General features: G+C 46.2%; 1 protein-coding gene across 1 annotated transcript in view; it reads left to right on the top strand.

Moving 5' to 3' along the window:
• Positions 1-23,666, top strand: part of LOC126484903 (Down syndrome cell adhesion molecule-like protein Dscam2) — a 505,795-nt gene that overhangs the window by 238,520 nt on the left and 243,609 nt on the right. Inside the window, exons 10-15 of the mRNA XM_050108503.1 lie at positions 562-843; positions 2,158-2,277; positions 2,408-2,563; positions 2,674-2,961; positions 11,442-11,738; positions 11,813-11,883. Coding sequence (XP_049964460.1) covers positions 562-843; positions 2,158-2,277; positions 2,408-2,563; positions 2,674-2,961; positions 11,442-11,738; positions 11,813-11,883 — 1,214 coding nt within the window. The remainder of the gene's footprint in view (positions 1-561; positions 844-2,157; positions 2,278-2,407; positions 2,564-2,673; positions 2,962-11,441; positions 11,739-11,812; positions 11,884-23,666) is intronic.

The raw sequence follows: 23,666 nt of genomic DNA, 5'->3' as shown, positions 1-23,666 counted from the left end.
AATCAGCTGATGTATGCCATTATACAACTTATACAGCGTTACTGACACGAACATTAGATCCCATTTGTGACTCAGAAATATAACTCTCTTCTCAGTACGCACACAAGATGCCAAACCAGATAGTTGAGACAGATTTTTTCCGGAAATAACATCAAGATAGTTCCTTTCGATACAGAGTACAAGGGTGGATCGAGTTTTGTTTCTGAAGCAGTTGGTAAAACACATAATGTTCTCTCACTTTTTTACATAATAATAACTTATATCTTCAATACTGTTTTGTTTAATGCTCTTTAACCTAATACTGTATGCGCGGAGTTTTAGCTGTGAATGTCTTAAATAACAATGCTAGCCTCAAGAGGAAAGTTTGTTGACTAAGTACCAGAGTGACGAGAATCCTTTTCTAATAAGTCACAAGTAATTTTCTTGACGCACCGGTATGCGGTTTCGAATTATCTCTCTTCACCAGAAGTACAGTAAAATTTTAGATTGAATGTCTCTGTGATAAACACGCCTAACTGTTTATCCTAGCCTGTAACAGGGTATATGTTACTTACATTCCAGAGCCACCTCAAATTGCTCCATTCCAGTTTCCCAGCAACCTGCAAGAGGGCATGAGAGCACAAGTTTCTTGCAGCATCATATCTGGTGACTTACCGATCACCATTACATGGCGGAAAGACGGAGGGCCGCTTCCACAGGAGGCCGATGTTCACGAGCAGCAGCATGAGTTTGTCAGCAACCTGTTGTTCTCCAACCTGGCCGCTCGACACTCTGGCCACTACATGTGCATAGCGAGCAACGCAGCTGCCGTGGCCAACTACACGACCAGACTCATTGTCAGAGGTGAGTTTTCGTGTCGTTCTGTATACAAGCAAACAAGGATGCCCTCAGACTCCTGTGCTTCAATCTTTACTGTAAGAAATAACATTATTCTTATTTTCGATGTGCTTCCAAAACACAATGAAAATTGTATTGTTTGAAAACTTTCCCAATTCTTTCAGTTTTACGTGTTAACAAGCGCATATATAGTTTTAATGTGAGCAAAATGAAAATGAAACAAGTTTCTTTTAAAGCGTACATTTTTTTCTAAACTTACTTACAGTAATCAAAATATCCACGGGTGTACTGCCGGTCTACAGCGTCCAACGGGCACAATATTTCGGCGATCATACATGTCGCCATCATCAGGTGAACCGACGGATCTCCGTGTCGGCACGCTCACAGGAGCTCAGTCCGTCAGTTCACCTGATGATGGCGACGTGTATGATCGCCGAAATATTGTGCCCGTTGGACACTGTAGACCGGCAGTACACCCGTGGATATTCTGATTATAAAATACGCCGGGAGAAACTCAAAAATCACATCTTACTTACAGTATTTCACTTGGTTACCACAAAATGGCCATTAGACAGTATTTTTTCATTGCCAAGTATTAAATTCACTTGAGGCGTTTCTGTAGTATTCTTCTATCTTGAAGTAAAAGTCTAACTAGTTTTCATTGAACTAAATACAGACACGTGATACTTCCTGTTTACGTGCATGGTGTTTTTCCTAACTCTGTCGTTTAGGGTATATGACACTATGTGGTGATTGACTGAAATAAACGCTAAGATGTATCTTATAATGCCGAAATACAGCTTTTTTCACAACTACTCTTAATTAAATGTGTCTAGTTACATATGATGGTTACTAAGCTCTTGTGACACTCTTAAGTTACTGATATCTTTGTGTTTACAGACTCAACGAGTTCAAACTGTATGGTACAGAAACTTAAGTTTAACATTTACTCTCGAAGGAATGTAAAATTCACATATTTTTTGTACGTAACATTGCAGATTAACGAGTTTGACAATTAAAATGATTAATCGACATAACATAATGATTATTTGCTCATAGGACTAGAATAAAATATATTATTTTCTTTATTTTTCGTGGCTACCACTAACAACGCTGTTTGAAAAATCGTAATGGCATATCAAGCTAAAGGAAAATATAGGTACAGGCTTAAAATTCCCTCTAATTTTCAACGTCAGCGTTATTCATAAAAGAGCATCCTATTAACGTTACAAAAGAAGAAAAATGTTATGATGTGTTCCTTTAAGCATTTCTGAGAAAATATTCATAGTCACTTAAAGTATCACGTATTACTGATTTCAGTTGCTCCAACGTGGTTGATAGAGCCTCAAGACGTATCAGTGCTGTATCAGCACCCTGTTTCGCTTCACTGTCAAGCCAATGGTTTTCCGGTTCCTACCATCACCTGGATGAAAGCCAAAGGTTTGTTATGCCACACGTCCTTCCATGAAACATTTATATTAAATGATTAATGTCTAGTCACAAAAAAATTCTACAATTTTCAGTCTCACTGAATTATTTCTCCCCCTGCAAGGTGGCCAACCAATGGAAGACATACCCTTGGAAACAGGACAAAGGATGATAATTTCTTCTAATGGGTCAGTTATAATCAGAGCAGCGGATCCAAGTCACGAAGGTCATTACACATGTCAAGCTAGCAACGGTATTGGTCCTGAACTGAGAAAGGTGGTCTACTTACGAGTTAATGGTAAGCAGCTGAGTAAAAGTCTTAACCACTGTTGGGAGTACATTTTCCAGTCGCTGTATTTAGTTCTAAGAGAACAATATCTGATAACTTACACTGTTTTCCTTTCACAGTGCCAGCACATTTTCGCACTAGGGCCATGAATCAGAGCGGCACTGCTGGAGAAGCCACAGTCCTAACGTGTGAGGCTGAAGGTGACCTTCCACTTCGAATATCATGGACAGCCTCTCATCGGTCATTAACACCAAGCCACACACAAACGTTAGAGAGGCAGATACCCAATGGTATCGCTGCAGAACTTCACCTAGAAGATCTCAGTCGGAGAGATGCTGGACCTTATCGATGTTCTGCAACGAATGAATTTGGACAGGATGAAATGACAATTTATCTGACTGTGAAAGGTATATATCTGCCATTCACGCAACAGCACTTATTTGCATGTAATAATTCTTGTTACAAGTACGCTTCAAAAGAATCAAGCGTTTGGAGTTCTTTGCTACCTACAATTTTTATCTAAAACATTTTGCTGTATCTCATCTCTATACCGAGTTATTCCTCACTGTGGATTAAAATGGTCCACCTTGTATAACTATCTAGCCAGAGACACGATACTACACATACTAAGCAAATCATTATTTATCTCAAAACCTTTCACTCGAGGGGCCTGCACAATTCAGGAATAATGACGAAGGGCTACACGGACTGTTAAAGATATATCTAAGTAATTTTCTTCGAGATGATTCATAATGATCGAATACAGTATATGCTCCAAAATCACACTGCAAATTAGGGTTAGTGATATGGGTCTATAATTCAATGGGTTACTCCTATTTCCTTTCTTGAATATCGGTGTGACCTGTGCTACTTTCCATTCTTTAAGAACAGACCTTTCGTCAAGTGAGCGGTTGTACACGATTGCTAAGAAATGCGCTATTGTGTCTGTATACTCTGAAAGGAACCTGATTGGTATACCATCTGGACCTGAAGACTTGCGTTTCTTAAGTGATTTGAGTTGTTTCGCAACACCTAAGATATCTACTTTTATGTCACTCATGCTAACAGCTGTTCTGGTTTCGAATTCTGGAATATTTACTTCGTCTTCTTTCGTGAACGAATTACGGAAAACTGTATTTAGTAACTCCGCTTTAGTGGCACCATCATCAGTAACATTACCATCGCTATGAGACGGTATCAACTGTTTTTTTGCTACTGGTGTTCTTTACATACGACCAGAATCTCTTTAGGTTTTCCACCATATGTTGACACAATGTTTCATTGTGGAAACTATTAAAAGCATCTCGTATTGACGTCCGCACTAAATTTCGAGCTTCCGTGAAACTTAGCCAGTCTCGGGGATTTTGCGTTCTTCTGAATTTGGCATGCTATTTTCGTTGCTTCCGCAACAGTGTTCTGACGTGTTTTGTGTACCATGGTGGATCAGTCCCGTTTCTTATTAGCTTATGCGGTATGAATGTATATATTGCTGTCGATACTCTATCTCTGAATTTGAGCCATATCTGGTCTACACTTACATAATTAGCTTGGAAGGAATGGAGACTCTCTCTTAGGAAGGCATCAAGCGAATTTTTATCTGCTGTTTTAAATAGATATATTTTGCTTTTATTTATAGTGGTTTTGGGTAATATGGTTTTGAGCCTCGCTACAATGACCTTGTGTTCACTAATCCCTGTATCCGCCACGACGCTCTCTATTAGATCAGGATTATTTGTGGCTAAGAGGTCAAGTGTGTTTTCGCAACCATTTACAATTCGTGTGGGCTCATGAACTAATTGTTCAAAGTAATTCTCAGAGAAATCATTTAGTACAATTTGGGAAGACGTTTTCTGTCTACCACCGGCTTTGAACATGTATTTTCACCAACAAATCGTGGGTAGATTGAGGTCTCCACCAATTACAACTGTATGAGTGGGGTACTTATTTGTAATGAGATTCAAGTTTTCTTTGAAGCGTTCAGCTATTATATCATCTGAGTCGGGTAGTCGGTAAAAGGAGCCAATTATTATTTTGGTACGGCTGTTGAGTATAACCTCCACCAATAGTAATTCACAGGAACTATCTATTTCAACTTCACTACAAAATAAACTGCTACCAACAGACACAAACACACCACCACCTACGTTATTTGATCTATCCTTTCTGAACACGGTTTGCGCCTCTGTAAAAATTTCGGCAGAATCTATCTCTGGCTTTAGCCAGCTTTCTGTTCCTATAACGATTTCCGCTTCAGTGCTTTCCATCAGCGCTTGAAGCTCTGGTACTTTTTCAGCACAGCTAAGACAATTTACAACAACAATACCGACTGTTGCTTGGTCGATTCTCGTCGTTTCTTTGCCCTGTACCCTTTGAGACTGGAGGCCTTTTTGATCTTTCCCAAGACTGTCTAACCTAAAAAAAACCACTAGTCGACGCCACAGAGCCCCTGCTACCCGTGTAGCCGCCTGACCTATTTAGCGGAACCCGAAACCCCACCACCTTATGGCGCAAGTCGGGGAATCTGCAGCCTACACGGTCGTAGAACAGTCTGAGCCTCTGATTCAGACCCTCCACTCGGCTCTGTACCAAAGGTGCGCAATCGGTCCTGTCATCGATGCTGTAGATGGTGAGCTCTGCTTTCATCTTGCTAGCAAGACTGGCAGTCTTCACGAACTCAGACAGCCTCCGGAAACCAGAGAGAATCTCTTCCGAACCATAGCGTCACATGTCATTAGTGCCGACATGAGCCACCACCTGCAGTTGGCTGCACCCTGTACTCTTCATGGTATCCGGAAGGACTCTTTCCACATCTTGGATGACTCCCTGCGGTATGCACACGGAGTGCACATTGTCTTTCTTCCCTTCCTTAGCTGCCATATCCCTAAGGGGCTTCATCCCCCGCATAACATTGGAGCTCCCAATGACAAGCTATCCCACCCTTTGCGCTTGTCCGGACCTCTGAAGAAGACCGGCCACTGCCGCAACAGGCGAGGCCGCCCTTGCTGGCTCAGAACTACTTTCAGCAGTGGGCAGTACCTCAAACCTGTTACGAAGGCGTAAAGGTACAGCCTTGCGGCCAGCACTAACTTGCGCCTTCCGCCCAGCGATTCACGACCCCGCCACAGTTCGCCAATCACCGTCAGGCAAGTGTCGACCGGCAGGGACGTCCGAATCCGAGGGCACAGTGGCATCACGAGATCGCAGGCGATGCTACAGCTTCCAGAGACACCAAAGCGCTCGCCTCGGGTGTCTCAAAGTCACCGCGGCCCAGGGCCACAGCCTGGAGCCTGTCGACCACGGCCAACACAGCTTCCAGCTGTTTACGGACGGTGGCCAATTCCCCCTGAATCCGTACACAACAGGCGCAGTCCCTATCCATCCCTAACAATTTTTTTCCTCTCTTTTATCTCACAACCCGTTCAAAACAAACAGATAACTGACGACTACGCAAATTTACACTATACGGGTACTAAAACGCGATGCTACAACTCTCAAATACTATAATACGCCCGAAATTTGTGAATTAAACTATGCAAGAACCCAAAAACACGCAAATAAATTAAGGATAAAACTATAAAACAAATAAGTGAGCTAAAAGTGCGACTTGCTGCTGGCTGCTGCTTATCCAACGGCGGCAGGGAGTATCCAAGCAAAGAGGAATACTGAATTTCTTTTCGTGGAAAACCGGATCATCAAAAATATTCACAGGCGTTCATAGAATATTTACGGACACCAAGCTGTGGATAATAGCACGATAAATCTCTGGGCAAAAACCGTCCGCCGTCAACAAACTATGGTGAGGGGAATCTGATCTCCCATTAGCAGACTGGCCCCACACAGCTGTGACGCCTGCAGTGTTGCGAAGTGCGGGCACTATTATTCGCGGTGATCAACAAATAACAATCAAGCAGCTTGGTACCGTTGACACACTTGTGCACGAGTTAGCGTATACAAAGGTTCCTGGTCGCTGGGTTCTCTAAACCTACGGAGGAGCATGAAGCGTAAAGAAGGACCATCTATGCCGAGCTGCTTCACTGTTTTGAGGATGATGACGACGATTTCACAGACGATGCGGCATGAAGTCACCTCTTTGAGCCAGAAACGACACGGTAATCCACGGAGTGGCACCATATAATGTCTCCTTCGAAGAAGCAGCTCAAAACAGTATCCTCAACAGGGAAAGTCACGACTACAGTCTTCTGGGCCTCTGAAGGGATTATTCTGTTCAATGAACTCCCTCATGGCCAAACGATCAACTTCGAATTCTGTTTGGGACTCTTGGGGAAATGAAGAAATGTTTACAGCATATTCGTGGTCACAGAAATGTGAACGTAGTACTCTCTCTACCTGATAACGCAAGGTCGCTCTCAAGTTTGCGCCGCCGAGAGAAGATCACAAAAATTCGGTGGACTGTTTTGCCACCTCCGTCCTGCAGCCCAGATCTCGCACCTTGTACCATCCGTCTTTTCTGTCCACTGAAGGATGGACTCTGCGGGAAACATAGCAGCAATTATGGGTAAGTTAGTGATTCAGCAAGAACTAACAAGAACTTAGCTGATAACCCTCACTGAAACAGTGCTACCGTGACGGCATACAGGCTCTCACATTAATGGGGCGAAGGCCATAGAGATGAACGTAGATTGTGTTGAAAAATAGTGTTTTATGTTACTAAAAGCCTTACCTGACACATTCTAGTTGCAGGTTGCCTGTTTAATAGCCCTCAGGGGCAACAAAAACGTGGTTTCCAGTATTTCATGTAATTACTGACCGATTTTAAAAATTTAAAATGCTGTCATAATCTCCTCATTAAGAGGTATAATCTTACATTAAATGTTTAATACAGTAAGACAAGTATTACAGCTAGAAATTGAGTATGTGTCTTCAGGCAGCGTAACACATGGCAGGCAAAGGTACCCATGTTGTATTTATCCACTATTTGAGAATGAGAGCACTTAGGGCCTATCAACAAACTTTACACACAATTTCAAACCTTTATGAAACGTTCTCTTGCTGATATCTCCAGAAAATGATTAAAGGGAAAACGTTTGTTGCGTACTACAGTTCCGTTATTCTTGCAGTGAAACTTGAGCATGAGGCATGACATTTTAATTTATTACTGTGTTATTACTAACTCGATTCGCAACATGTTCTGCAGACAGTATCCACATATATCACTTAATGTGTCTGCAAAATTGTATGGTTACGCGACACGTAGTCAGGAGATATGACATCATAAATATTGAGGTGCATGAAAAAATAATCGCTTAAAACAGTGAATGAATAATCGTATGGCATTGTTGGCCGGGAGGCCCCATGCGGGGAAGTTTGGCCGCCGTATTGAAAGTCCGTTGTAGTTGACGCCACTTCGGCGACTTGCGTGTCAATGATGATGAAGAACACACACACCCAGCCATCACGAGGCAGAGGAAATCCCTGACCCCGCCGGGAATCGAACCTTTTTTTTGTGAGTAAACAATATAATTCTATAGGCACATAGTAAAGGAAATCATTTTAAAAAAATTATGAGTAGTTGGCACTTTCCACTAAGAAATGCTTATCTCCTAGACAATACAGTACAAATAATGAAAAAATAATAATTAAAAAAACTGGTAGTACTACTGGGCATACTTTTGACACTGTTTTGGCTGCGAGCATGACAGATGTTTGGTGAGAAGCACTTTGCATCACTGATTTCACTAAGAGGAAACGCTTTATACTACTATACCTCATTATTTGACGCGAGAGGAGAAAGCACTTTATCTTTTCTGTTGCATTTATTCACTATCGCTGCACACGTTATTCTTGTGGTGAGTGTGGTGAGGTGGTTGGTGGCAATGCTGAGAGTCACAGGCTGGGGAGGACTCTGGCGATCGCTGTCTGCAGTGGAATCTGCAGGAAGTTTCTGAAGTTCTCGCGGTGGCGCCTGTGTTGCTGAGCCGTCTTGTTCTCCTCCCAGAGGTCCATGAGGAAGGCCAGCTGGTCGGTCTGCCTCCGCGCTACGATGGCGTGTGCCGCCATGGCGAGGATCCAGAGAGTCGCCAGTCGCTTGGGTCGTGGAAATGGGTTGCAGTCTGGGGCGGTGATTGCTTCCACTGTGATGCTTCCCAGCGCCGTTCTGTTGATGTGGGCCACCATCTGCTGGCACGCTTCCCAGATGTTGATGGAATGCCCGCAGGTGAATCGGTGCTCGAGGGTGTCGGTCATGGCACATACGTCGCACTTGTCACTTGCGACGAGTTTTATCTCCGCCAGTCTTTGGTTGGTTGCTACTGTTCTGTTAACTATTTTGTACCATGCCTCCTTCGCATGTTTAGGCAACACATTTTGCGAGACGTTTCCCCATATTTATTTCCAATTGGATTGCGGGAGTTTGTGTTCAATTTTGTTTTTTGCCGGCTTCCCCCTGAGGGCCCAGTATATTCTCTTGGCTGTTCCGTGGCTGGGGTTCGCCACGGTTTCCAGAACGTAACTTTTGTTGGCGTAGTGCAGCCTGACGTGTCGCATTCTGAAGGGAATGTGCCTCGTGTCGACCGGCGCTTCTTCTGATGTGGGCTTGTATCTTCCAATTATCTTGGTTGTGACGTTGTCAGGATTTTTGTCCTGGATGGCGAGTGTTCGTTTTAGTAGAAGGGCTGCACATTTGGTCTTTATATCAACTAGACCTAGTCCCCCTTCTTTCGTTGGCACCGAGCACATTGCTTGCGCCACTTTGAATATATTTCGACGCCACTGCGCTCGTTAGTGCTCGCGCAGTTTCTGTCGGTATGCTTAAGATTTGCGCCAGGTACCATGCTTTTGACAGAATCGCCGCATTTATCAGGTCTGTTTTCTGGTCGATTGTTAATTTCCGATTCGCGTGCTATGTGGAGAGACCTCTTATGGTGTGTAGCACATCCCTCCAGTTGTATGCGGCCATTCTAAGTGGACAAGACTGTATATATATATATATATATATATATATATATATATATATATACACTCCTGGAAATTGAAATAAGAACACCGTGAATTCATTGTCCCAGGAAGGGGAAACTTTATTGACACATTCCTGGGGTCAGATACATCACATGATCACACTGACAGAACCACAGGCACATAGACACAGGCAACAGAGCATGCACAATGTCGGCACTAGTACAGTGTATATCCACCTTTCGCAGCAATGCAGGCTGCTATTCTCCCATGGAGACGATCGTAGAGATGCTGGATGTAGTCCTGTGGAACGGCTTGCCATGCCATTTCCACCTGGCGCCTCAGTTGGACCAGCGTTCGTGCTGGACGTGCAGACCGCGTGAGACGACGCTTCATCCAGTCCTAAACATGCTCAATGGGGGACAGATCCGGAGATCTTGCTGGCCAGAGTAGTTGACTTACACCTTCTAGAGCACATTGGGTGGCACGAGATACATGCGGACGTGCATTGTCCTGTTGGAACAGCAAGTTCCCTTGCCGGTCTGGGAATGGTAGAACGATGGGTTCGATGACGGTTTGGATGTACCGTGCACTATTCAGTGTCCCCTCGACGATCACCAGTGGTGTACGGCCAGTGTAGGAGATCGCTCCCCACACCATGATGCCGGGTGTTGGCTCTGTGTGCCTCGGTCGTATGCAGTCCTGATTGTGGCGCTCACCTGCACGGCGCCAAACACGCATACGACCATCATTGGCACCAAGGCAGAAGCGACTCTCATCGCTGAAGACGACACGTCTCCATTCGTCCCTCCATTCACGCCTGTCGCGACACCACTGGAGGCAGGCTGCACGATGTTGGGGCGTGAGCGGAAGACGGCCTAACGGTGTGCGGGACCGTAGCCCAGCTTCATGGAGACGGTTGCGAATGGTCCTCGCCGATACCCCAGGAGCAACAGTGTCCCTAATTTGCTGGGAAGTGGCGGTGCGGTCCCCTACGGCACTGCGTAGGATCCTACGGTCTTGGCGTGCATCCGTGCGTCGCTGCGGTCCGGTCCCAGGTCGACGGGCACGTGCACCTTCCGCCGACCACTGGCGACAACATCGATGTACTGTGGAGACCTCACGCCCCACGTGTTGAGCAATTCGGCGGTACGTCCACCCGGCCTCCCGCATGCCCACTATACGCCCTCGCTCAAAGTCCGTCAACTGCACATACGGTTCACGTCCACGCTGTCGCGGCATGCTACCAGTGTTAAAGACTGCGATAGAGCTCCGTATGCCACGGCAAACTGGCTGACACTGACGGCGGCGGTGCACAAATGCTGCGCAGCTAGCGCCATTCGACGGCCAACACCGCGGTTCCTGGTGTGTCCGCTGTGCCGTGCGTGTGATCATTGCTTGTACAGCCCTCTCGCAGTGTCCGGAGCAAGTATGGTGGGTCTGACACACCGGTGTCAATGTGTTCTTTTTTCCATTTCCAGGAGTGTATATATATGTTCCAAGAACTTTATGGCTTTATGCTATTTTATACCACTGACTGTCTGGTTTGAGTCGTTGATTCCCGGGACACAGTGCGCGGGAAGCGAGAACGCTACCGCAAGACCACGAGCTGCGGACGAAACAAAGTGAAAATGACCTAGACTACACTCATCCAGTATTTGATAATGATAGCAGTGGACGACTTCCCACGAACTTCGAACATAATTTTAAACCTTGTCTAAGCTTTTTCTTTCTTACAGGTTAATGTTAAACACTTAACATATTAACTTACCTGTAAAGTAATCAGACTTTGCAAGCTGTTTTACACACATAAGTTTGATTGTTTAAGGAATCAGGGGTGCTAGGGTCTGCTAGTGGTAAATGAAATAGGGAACGGTATGACGTATTTAAATCATGAATAAAACCATCCTGCTTTGAGAAAAAAGTGTTGTGTTTCTTATTGAACGTTCTCTCGTACAATGAAAATCTGTTCCAGAGCCTCCTGAATCTCCAGGACGAGTTGAGGTCTTGGAGACTAACAGCCGTTGGGTGAACGTCGCATGGGGCACTCCCTACTCGGGCCACGCGCCGATTTCACACTACATAGTGCAGTTCCAAGAGGAGGACTCGAGTTTAAATGTATGGAACAACGTCACTGTCGGAGGCAGCGCACGCACAGCGCGCCTAGGCGGACTCAAACCAGCCACGGCGTACAAACTGAGGCTCGTGGCCGTGAACGAGGTCGGACCCAGTGCCCCGAGCGACCCAACAACTGCTTACACTTTGCAAGAAGGTAAGGTCTCATTTCTAAATAGCTTTCATCAGTGGAAATCTTTTGTTTGATCTAAAACGAATTTTGTGTTACAGCTCCGAGTGGTCCGCCTATTGATATCTCAGTCGAAGCCACCATGCCTGAATCCCTGTTAGTCAGATGGAAGGTAAACATCTACTTCACGCAACAAAAACAACAAATATTACACCAGATAAACAGCCAGCCAACATGACACATAAATTCACTCTTTATTTTTAATATCATTGTCACAAGTAGCCCCCTAACGAAACCCATTGTTCCACTATTTTTTATCATTATCATTATCATTATTACTATTATTATTATTATTATTATTGTTAATTATTATTATTAGTCTCCTAACACAGCTCACCATTCGTGGGGATTAAGATCAGTTATTTGAACCACACACTTGCTTTGTAGTTAAAGTAACGGCAATGGTATCCACTGAGACACAAAGGAATAAGATGAAATGTACAATTCGTTGTGGGTCAGATATGGGTCTATTTAAGGTGATTTACGTTTACCACGATGTTCTAAACCGTTTGCGGCAGGGCCTTCAACGTTGTTTCCTTCGATTTTATGGAATGCAAAGACATCGTCACGATATTTGACATTTTAATATTATTTCTCCCCCCACCCCCTCAAAAAAAAGTAGCAAAAAGGCACGAAAATGCCACAGGCACTAAAAGAAACCTCTAAAAAGATATCAAGGAATTGACATTAGTGTAGATTGGAGACAGACACAAGCTTATACAGATACTCAACCTGTCTGGACATAGTAAATGTGTTATAGCTAATGTGCTGTAGTTTTAAGACTGAATTAAAGAGCTTGCAAAAAAAATGATTCAAATGGCTCTGCGCACTATGGTACTTAACAGTTATCGTCATCAGTCACCTTTTTTTTATGTTATTAGACGCTACCCCCTTTTTGGACCACTTTTTTCCCTTAAAAAGCCCCTTAGGAAAATGGAACTAAAAAAATAAATAAATAAATAAATAAACCTAAGTGCCACCGCCACTTGTCATCCTATAACAAAAAAAATCTGATCCACTTCAGGCGTTGGCTCCTGAGGAAACCCACCCCAGAGAGCTGCCTATAGACCAGGGGAGGTATGGGAATCAAGGTTAGGGCTATCCGTTGCCACTTTTTCTTTTTTTTTATATGATTACATTTAGGGAGCGTGTACAAATGAGAAGTCTAGTAACTAAGTGTTACAAGTAAGTGTTACAACAACAAAGGTGGCATAAAAGAGTAATCAAAAAAATAAAAATATAAACCACTGATGTAATTCTAACTAAAAGGTTCTTCAATAATGTAACTGGTTCCACATGGAGCCTTGCCATCGTTATCTGAAATCTCCAATAGCGCCTTTGAAGGGCATCTGCAACGGAGGCATTCTGCTTCGCTAGTGCCTCAAGGAAAACAGTATCCTTGCAGCAGCTTGTCTCTTCCTTTGGTCATGGCTGACAAGGCAGAACGTTGAGCCGTTAGTGTGATGCGGCACAGCATATTAACCACAGCCTGGCACTCCCCAGCTGAGTGGGGGGTTGACGAAAACGCTGCGTAAATAATTTGCGAAGAGCGTACGGTATTTCGGTGTGCGTTCGAGGGCATTGTGAGCATTTTGTAGGAACCACCAGTAATCAAGCTGCTCTTTCTCTCCGTCGCTAAAGATGTAGGCGACGGTAAGTCCTTTGAACCATGTAAGCGCATGATACTTTGCAGCCGGAAAGTAAGTCTCATCGGGACAGAGTAGGGTCTGCGGGTCAATCATATCAGGTGTGACCCGGAGGTAACAAGCCAATATCTTCTGTGTTAGTCGCCAAACTCCGGACGATGATGCGCAAGTAAAACGATGTTCATCGGTATCCAAAAGGTGACAATCTGGGCAATAAGGGGAGTCTGCCAGTCCAATAGTGTGAAGTCGCTGGCGTGTGGCATATTTTTTGTTGGCGATCTGATACCACTTCGAACGCACAGTGGATGACAGAAAGTGGTGGTGTATCGTTTTCCACACTCTTGGCCAGTGAACCGTAGGGTACTTGTTTTCCACCACGTTATGGTGAACAGCCCGCAGAAGGTTGGTATAAAAATCTTTCGCCTTTGGTGGACGTGTGGCGGAGAGGTTCAAGCTGACATAGCTGTAATCAAGAATGAAGGTCGACACATGGGAAAGCTGTGGTGCGACGTGCGCAACAGACACCGGCGGGACGTTAGAGGCTGGCTGGCATCAGAACCTGTAGTAAACGACCCGTGAGAGAGGTATATTGACTTTTACATCGTTTCCTCATGTTGCTCATGTAAAGGGCAGCTGCTCTGGCCCTGACGTTGACCAATCCCAGCCCTCCTTTGTGCACTGGGAGGATAAGAGTGTGGTATCGTACTTTAAAGATATGACCTGCGGAAACGTAGTAACTGAAGGCCGCCTGAAGCCGGCGACCTATCTGCAGCGGTAGTGGGAGGACCTGTGCCACGTGGTTGAGTTTGGATGCTACGTAGAGGTTCAGGTATTCAACACGTTGTAGCTGATTCAAGTCCCGGAGCAGGTTCTGTCGCACCATTGCGCGTATGATCTGTAATAACCGTCGGTAGTTTGCTGCAGCTGTTTTACGTACATCTTTCTTGAACGTGATTCCCAAATATCGCAGATCAGAAACTGGTGGGAGGGGAGCGAGGGCTTCCGGTCCGAGACCACGCCCAATGTCCAACGCCGCCGACTTGTTGATGTTCAGAAGACTGCCTGCGGCCTGTCCGTATCGCTCAATCCAGGTTAGTACGCTTTGAACTTCGTCATTGGAACGAACCAGCAGTAGCAGGTCGTCAGCGTATGTCCTATAGCGAAAGGTGACGTCCCGCAGCGTGATACCAGATAGGCGGTGGTTAAGGCCACCTAGGAGTGGCTCGAGTGCGATTGCATAAAGGTAGGTAGAAAGGGGACAACCCTGTCGTAGAGACCTCTTAATGGGTACTGGTCCTACCGTCCTTCCATTGACCTGGACGAGTGAGCTGGCTGCGGTCCAAAGACGCCGTAGGGTGTCGATGAGGCCCGGGGGGAATCCCATACAGTCCATCACTCGTAGGAGGAAGTTGTGGTGCACTCTATCAAAGGCGCGGTTGAAATCGACGGAGACGATCGCCGCTCTCAGACGGCACGCAGAAGCGATCGCTATTAAGTCCCTGCAGTCACCGGTGGCCATGTGTATGTTGGCTTCTCCCCCCCTGCGACGTCTGTTCTGGAGCGAGGATCATCGGCAAAGTCATCTTAATACGGCTCGCCATAATCCTGGTGAAAATCTTGTAATCGGCGTTCAACATTGTAAGCGGCCGATAGTCGTTAATCGATAGCCCTCCACCTGGCTTGTGTACTGGTATGAGGAGACCTTCTACAAACGCTGGCGGCACAACACAGTCTGGAGACATAAGTTCGCGGAACATTATAACCCAGCGAGGCATCATGATGTCACGGAAAGTCCGGTAGAATTCGATGGGCAATCCATCAGGTCCAGGAGATTTATTGGCCGCACCTTTGTCCACGGCGTCTTCGACTTCTTCGACTGAGATTTCCTCTGTTAGTGCATTCACGGTAGCCTCGTCGATGGTACGTGTTATCTGCTGTAACACTTCAGTAGTGGCCTCGTCAATGACGGTTCTTTCCTTGTAAAGATGATGAAAATGATCCTCCACCGCATTTACTATGGTTGCTTGAGTAGTACATAAGCGACCGTCGTGTGTCCTGAGTTGTGTGATTAAATGTTGACGTTGTCGGCGCTTATCCGCCACAACGTGGTGCATAGTGGGTTCCTCTGCAACCGTTCGGTCGTGCCGTCGAGAGCGGACTACTGCACCTTCTAGTCGACGCTTCGTCAATGATAGTATGTAAGCCTTGATTCTGCTTTGGTCATGTTGTCTCTCCGGGGAAGGGGGTAAGGCGTCGAGGTCCCTAAGTGCCGCGTAGTAAAAATCGAGGGTCTGTCGATGCCACGCAGTCACGTCCTTGCCATATCGCATAAGTGTCCTACGAATTGCTGGTTTGGCACAGAGGAGCCACCACTCCAGGGTCGAGGTGTATCGTGGGTGACAGCGTTCACAGTCCACGTTGCTGCAACTTGCCGACGGCAATCCAGGTCCTGGAGATGAGTTATGTTGAGCTTCCAAAAGCCATTGCTGCGCCAGACTTGTTGGGGGCGTAGGTGTATAGTGCAGATATAGGCACTGTGATCGGAATAGGCTTGAGGCCATAATTCGGCGTCCACCACACCTTGTGTGAGATCTTGTGACACATATATGCGGTCAAGTCGGCTGGCCGAATGACTGGTAAGATGAGTGTGGCCAGAGCGGTTACCGTGGACTTTTTCCCACGTGTCGCACAAGTGAAGTTCTTGGATCATCGCACGCAGTTCCGGACAAGGCATGTAGTGTGGGATTTGGTCCTTGGGGTGAAGTACGCAATTAAAATCGCCGGCGAAGACGCTGTGGTCGTATCGTCCAAGGAAAAGGGGAGCGACATCTATGGAGTAGTATCTGGCGCGGTCGTGACGTCTTGTGGTACCCGACGGCGCGTAAACATTAATGAATCGGGTGTTGAGTGCCATAAATGCTATTCCCCGCGCGGAGGGAAGAAACGTGACGTCGGTAACTTCAATACCTTCACGCACTAATATTGCCACTCCGGTGTCTGCAGGGCTACCGGGCGTCACATGTGTGGCGTAACCGTAAAAGTGCGGGAGGGCAGTCGTTTTCACTTCTTGTAGGAAAGCAAAGTCAACTCCCATGGCTCGTATGGTTTCTTTCAAAAGTTGGATCTTGACAGGAGAACTGATCATGTTGATATTCATTGTCGCCAGGCGGTAAGCCTGGCAACGCCTTGTTTGGGCGAGGTTATCCATGTTGAAGTTGGAGAGAAGCGAACATCGGAAGTGATGTCACCCCCCGCCAAACGCCGTCCTCCTTGTGCTGCTTATGCTGCATGATCCGGCGGCGCCTCAGCTGGCCGCGGGTCGGGATCTTGTGTCTCGACGTCCTCGGCCCACGAAGTGGGCGCGGATGTCTGTTCATGTTCCATAGCCTCGGAATGGTTGGTAGTAAGGGACCGGGCGACTTCGCTGCCTGCACTGGTACCTTCCCGCTGCTCACTGTTTCTGTCAATGGGCTGATGTTCGAAAGCTGCATGTTTTTCTGTCTGTTCTGCAAGGTTGGAGTCAGTGGAAACAGCCTCAGCTTCCCCGGCCGAATGCGAACCGCTGTGTTCCGACACGGTCCGACGACGGTGCTTTCGGCGTTTCGGTGATCGCTGCTTCCGTACATGGCCTTCATTGTCAGGAGACGACACTGACTCACGCTCCGCCGGAACAAACGCTTCGGTCGGTACAATAAGGGAATCAATTGCCATCTTGCCGGCGTCAATGTCTGTCGCGTTCGGTAGCTCCAGAGTCGTAGTACTATTTTCCACCACTGGCCAGGCCGGCGGATCATCCAGGTTTTTGTCCGTGGAAAGTGATTCTTGTACCGCTGAAGCGGTCGGCCGTGTCTGTTGTGTGGAGAACGTCGTGAGCGCCGCCGCGTAAGTCACGGGTAGAACAGTCTTCGCCGCTGGTGGTGCAACGTCCTTCGGTGGGAGTTGTGTGATCCGACGATGGAGGCACTCGGAACGAAGGTGTCCTTCTTTGCCGCATCCGGAACACGTCTTCGGCTGGCCGTCATAAATAACTATGGCCCGGCATCCTCCTATCTGTAGATAGGATGGCACGTGTCGTTGGAGATCTATGCGCACTTGGCGTACTCCATTGAGTACTGGATACGTCTTAAACTGGGTCCATTTTTCAGCCACGTGTTCGTGTACCGTGCCGTAGGGGCGGAGCGCCGCTACAACTTCTGCCGCCGGGAGTTCAAATGGAAGTTCGAATATGCGGATAGTCCGCAGTCCCATTGCGGCATGGCCGACCTCGACGTTGCCAGCATTGCCATCTGCATGGCAGAAGCGGAGTTCTTGTTTCATCTCACGAAGCACCTTGTTGCATGTAGTTTCGTTTATGAGCTTTACATAGACCGTGCTACTGACGATCGAAAAGTGAATGCCGACAATGTCGGCAGCCGGGATCTTGGCTTCCTCTTTTAAAAAGCGTTCGACTTCGAGCGCCTTTGGTCGGGTAAAGTCGTTCCGAAATGTGAATTTCAAGGTTGATCTTCTGTATTGGTTTGCCATGGTCTTGTAGCGCTACGGCGTCACGTTAGTGTCGGCCGAAGAAAGTAAACAAGGCGCGCGGGCTCTCTCTGACAGCGGAGAGCACACACCGCACGTCTCCTTCGCTCGGCTGCGAGAGCCGCACTGTCCCCTAGAACTACCTAAACCTAACTAACCTAAGGACATCACACAACACCCAGTCATCACGAGGCAGAGAAAATCCCTGACCCTGCCGGAATCGAACCCGGGAACCCCGGCGCGGGAAGCGAGAACGCTGCCACACGACCACGAGCTGCGGACTAAAGAGCTTTCCATTAAGCGTCTCCTACTCATCCAGCGAACAGTGTATTCACATAAACTCTTCAAATTAATGTTTTAGGTTAGTTTATAATTAGTATTATCACTGTAATAGTCTTTCAAAGTGTAAAGTCTTTTCATTGCACTGCACATGAAATAAGTTAAATGTATATCTCTGTCTTCTTTCCACTTACTGGAGACGACTTTCGACGGAGTCCGTGGAATATGACCAGTGCAATATATTTATTTTCTTGCACTTACAAGGGGAGGCTGCCAATTGTGAAATTCAGATTCGATTCATACTGCGCATAATAAAAGCTCATGGCCAGAGGTGTAATGTGGCAAAGCACCAAGATGCACTTCTCAGCCGTTGTCGAGAAAATCGACAGTTAAAAGAAACCGTTGCGGTGAAATACTCTCTACGATTAACAGCTTTCTACAGCGTCGTGGCGTAGCGGTAAGCGCTCGGGTTCGTAATCCGGTCACCAGATCAAATCTCGCACCATGCAATTTTATTTTATTATTAGTTTTTGTAATTCAAATATATATAAACAAAGATGATGTGACTTTCCAAATGAAAGTGCTGGCAGGTCGACAGACACACAAACATACACACAAAATTCAAGCTTTCGCAACAAACTGTTGCCTCATCAGGAAAGAGGGAAGGAGAGGGAAAGACGAAAGGATGTGGGTTTTAAGGGAGAGGGTAAGGAGTCATTCCAATCCCGGGAGCGGAAAGACTTACCTTAGGGGGAAAAAAGGACGGGTATACACTCGCACACACACACATATCCATCCACACATATACAGACACAAGCAGACATATTTGGTCTTTAAATATGTCTGCTTGTGTCTGTATATGTGTGGATGGATATGTGTGTGTGTGCGAGTGTATACCCGTCCTTTTTTCCCCCTAAGGTAAGTCTTTCCGCTCCCGGGATTGGAATGACTCCTTACCCTCTCCCTTAAAACCCACATCCTTTCGTCTTTCCCTCTCCTTCCCTCTTTCCTGATGAGGCAACAGTTTGTTGCGAAAGCTTGAATTTTGTGTGTATGTTTGTGTGTCTGTCGACCTGCCAGCACTTTCATTTGGTAAGTCACATCATCTTTGTTTTTAGATATATTTTTCCCACGTGGAATGTGGCCGTGGCCGTGCGGTTAAAGGCGCTGCAGTCTGGAACCGCAAGACCGCTACGGTCGCAGGTTCGAATCCTGCCACGGGCGTGGATGTTTGTGATGTCCTTAGGTTAGTTAGGTTTAACTAGTTCTAAGTTCTAGGGGACTAATGACCTCAGCAGTTGAGTCCCATAGTGCTCAGAGCCATTTGAACCATTTTTTTAAACTATTAATGAATTGCTTATGCATTTTGGTGAAGGCGGATCGCTCTCCAATTGTAACGCCTCCATTTTTCCGTTTGTTTAACAGGGTGTACCAAAGCTCTCACGTCCGCACTGATTTTTCGACGATGTTATAAGTTGCGCTAGGGACTGCATCTACTTTCTTTCGAAGTTAGCAGGCAACTACGCTGTTATGCGGCGGCTCGTTTCGGCCCATTCAACATCTGTCCTTCAAGTGTAACGAGCGAGTAACGGAGTTTATATTTCATACCTGCCACAGCGAAATTGTGTTCGTGGGGTCTCTATTCTAATTCGAACGTTTGACTTACGCTATACGTAATCGTTTCGGAATATCGTTTCTATGTCTTCCGTTAACTATACGTGGTTAATATTATGAAGACAATTAATAACGTTTGTGAAATATAACTCTGTTTACGGAAAACATAATGATGTTCGAAGTCGCCAGTTTTTCCACGACAAACGACTTTCAACAACTTATTATATGCATAATTGTTGCAACTGATTGCCGGGAAATATATATATATATATATATATATATATATATATATATATATATATATGTGTGTGTGTGTGTGTGTGTGTGTGTGTGTGTGTGTGTGTGTGTGCGTGTGTGTGTGTGTGTGTATATACACATTTGAATTACAAAAAACCAATACTAAAAAAAAAAAAGTTGCATGGTGCGAGATTCGATCCGGCGACCTTCGGATTATAAACCCGAGCGCTTACCGCTGTGGAAGAAAATCATTAATCGTAGAGAGTATATCACCGCAACGGTTTCTTTTAACTGTCGATTTTCTCGACAACGGCTGAGAAGTGCATCTTGGTGCTTTGCCACATTACACCTCTGGCCATGAGCTTTTATTATGCGCAGTATGAATCGAATCTGAATTTCACAATTGGCGGCCTCCCCTTGTTAGTCCACGATTGGATTCATTCTGGCAACTGTTTCTGAGTGTTACAACTTTTAGAAACTTTGATCATCCTGCAGATTATACTTTCTGTTCATGCGCGCCATGGCGATAAAACTGGATGATCTACGATGTCTCTTCTTGTGTGGAATGAGGTAAATTCCGAGCGCGCTGAATCCCAGCTGTCCCTAACTTCGCCCACAAACTGCTTTTTACATCAATAGAAAGACTATCTTTATCTCCCGTTCGGACAAGCCTCTCTAGAATCTGTAGATAGTAGCGAGAGCGAATGGCAACACCGAGCGAGGTAGGGCAGTGGTTAGCGCACTGGACTCGCATTCGGGAGGACGAACGTTCAAACCCGCGTCCGGCCATCCTTATTTAGGTTTTCTGTGATTTCACTAAATCGCTTAAGGCAAATTCTGGGCTGGTTCCCTCGCAAGGGTACAGCTGATTTCCCTAGCCCGACCTTCTGCTCCGTCTTCAATGACCTCATTGTCGACGGGACATTAAAGACTAATCTCCTTCTCCTCCTCCGAATGGCAAGAAGCCATCTTGCCTTGTATCTCCATTATCGTGGTACATCGGCCACTTTAATGCTTGCTTGTTGGTTTTTTGATTGCATTGGTGGGGAGTAAACCTCCCAAACCGCATGTTAGTCTGAGAAACGATCGATAAGGAAACCCATTTCGTCACCGCATAGACTTCCGTTACACCAGGACTATGTTGCTGTTTCACATTTTGCCAAGATTTTAAAGCAGACTGAAGTAAAAATTTTGCTGTTGCGGTATGTTCCTGTCCCGAGTTGGCCTTCCTCTGCCTTCCCTCTCCCCCCCCCCCCTTATCAACCCCTCAGGACAAGTGAACCAACACGTTATGCAAAATACTTTATTTCTCCACCAGACAGTCTAGTACACGCGATAGATGTGCATGAACAGATACCTACACTGTTCGTTCATTTCTCAACACTGCCTCACCATCTCTAAAAAGTCATCTGAGACTACACCATCTTTATGATTTTGGGATCTCTATCTCACCATGATGTAATGCAGTTGGTATCTTCTCTTGCACACATTCTTTATACTCCCCCATTCCTACAATGAAACCCATATTACCCCATAGTTTTGTCTTCCCTTCCGTATTACGGATTTCCAATTCCCAATGATTACTAGCTTTTCATCTCCCTTCATATTGCCCGAGCTATCTCTCTCTTCCTCTTTTGCTGGTGATATCTATACCTGAGATATTGCTGTTGGTTTACTGTAGATTCTGATGAGAATATTCCTTGCCACTGAACTGTTTACAGTAACTTGCTCTTTTCCTCTCCTGCCTATTCATAAAAAATCCTATTCCCTTTATACGAGGGGTGTTCAGTAAGTAATGCAACACATTTTTTCTGAAAGCAGATTGGTTTTATTCAAGGTTCCAATCCACCATATTATCCCCCACTCTTTTACCAAAAACGTCTTATTTTTCAACATAATTTCCGTTCACGGTGACGTCCTTACACCACCTTACTGGAAGGGCCTGTATACCCGCATGGTACCACTCTACTGGTCGATGTCAGAGCCGCCATCTTGCTGCATAAATAACCTCCTCATCATCCACATTCTGCGTCCCGCGTATTGCATCCTTCACGGGACCAGACACAGGGAAGTCAGAAGGTACGGGATCCAGGCTGTAAGGCAGAGGAGGAAGAACATTCCAATGAAGTTTTGTGAGCTTCTCTAGGGTGCACAGGCCTGTGTGAGGTCTTGCGTTGTCATGGAGAAGGAGTAATTAGTTTCATTTTTGTGGCGACAAACACGCTGAGATCGTTTCTTCAGTTTCCTGAGGGTAATAAAATACGCGCCAGAGTTGATCGTTGCACTATAACGGAGAACATCAAACAGGATAACCCCTTCAGAGCCCCAGAAGACTGTCACCATGACTTTACCGGCTCAGGGTATGGCCTTGAACTTTTTCTTCGGAGAAGAGGTGGTGTGGCGCCGTTCCATGGATAGCCATTTTGTTTCCGGTTGGAAGTTACGAGCCTATGTTTCATCGCCTGTGACGATGTTAGACAAAATGTTGTCACGATCAGCCTCATAAAGTGTACGCGATTACGGACAGACGGTCCTTCGTTGCTCTTAGTGGTCTTCCGTTAGGCGGTGAGGAACCCAGCAGGCACACCCTTTTGAGTAACCCAACTGGTGGACGAGCGTGTCAGCACTATCAGCAGAGACGTACAGTTGAGCAGCGAGGTGTGGATTTTGATTCATTGATCACCGCAAATAAGAGTGTCCGCATGTTCCAACACTGCAGGAGTCACAGCTGTGTCTGGCCAGCCATCACGTGGGAGATCAGACGGGTTTGCGAAACCTCGTTGTGAAGATGACAGACATCTCACCTAACGATTCTCCATTCTTTTGTCCATTGCAAGCGTCTAGAATATATCTGGTTTTCCGCTCGCCAATGGAAACTATATGACACCTCTCTGCTTGGAACGCACCTCCGTTAAAACTACACTAAACCCCGTCTGAACAGACCTTGGAAGGTACCGACCGGCCGCCGTGTCATCCTCAGACCACAGGCGTCACTGGATGCGGATATGGAGGGGCATGTGGTTAGCACACCACTCTCCTGACCGGATGCCAATTTACGAGACCGGAGGCGCTACTTCTCAGTCAAGTAGCTCCCCAGTTTGCCTCACAAGGGCTGAGTGCACCCCGCTTGCCAATAGCGTTCGGCAGACCAGATGGTCACCCATCCAAGTGCTAGCCCAGCCCGACAGTGCTTAACTTTCGTGATCTGACGGGAACCGGTGTTACCACTGCGGCAAGGCCGTTGGCACGCATCTCCATTACAAACTGCATTTTGAAGGCTACGTATAGCGCCGCAATCTGTCGGAACACCATGAAGCTACAGTATATGGACTGAGGCGGGAATATTCCCCGATGTCCCACAGTAAATTCCGCTTTTTTCAACCGAATTGGCCGAGAAAAAATGTGTTGCATTACTTTTCGAGCGACCCTCGTATTGCTTTTGGCTGCTGTCATTACCCAGTGCTTATCTGATCACTAATCTTTCTTTCCATTTCATAGTACGTGCATGAGGCTTTGTATTTCCCTTTTCAGATTTTCAAGCTTGCGTACCATATTCAGATTTCTGACATTCCTTCTTCCAAAATGTAGAATTTTACCG

The sequence above is a fragment of the Schistocerca serialis genome, chromosome 6 (genome assembly GCF_023864345.2).
Source record: "Schistocerca serialis cubense isolate TAMUIC-IGC-003099 chromosome 6, iqSchSeri2.2, whole genome shotgun sequence".
Lineage (NCBI taxonomy): Eukaryota > Metazoa > Arthropoda > Insecta > Orthoptera > Acrididae > Schistocerca > Schistocerca serialis.
Note: the sequence above shows the minus strand (reverse complement) of the source record. Positions and strands in the feature narration are given on the sequence as shown.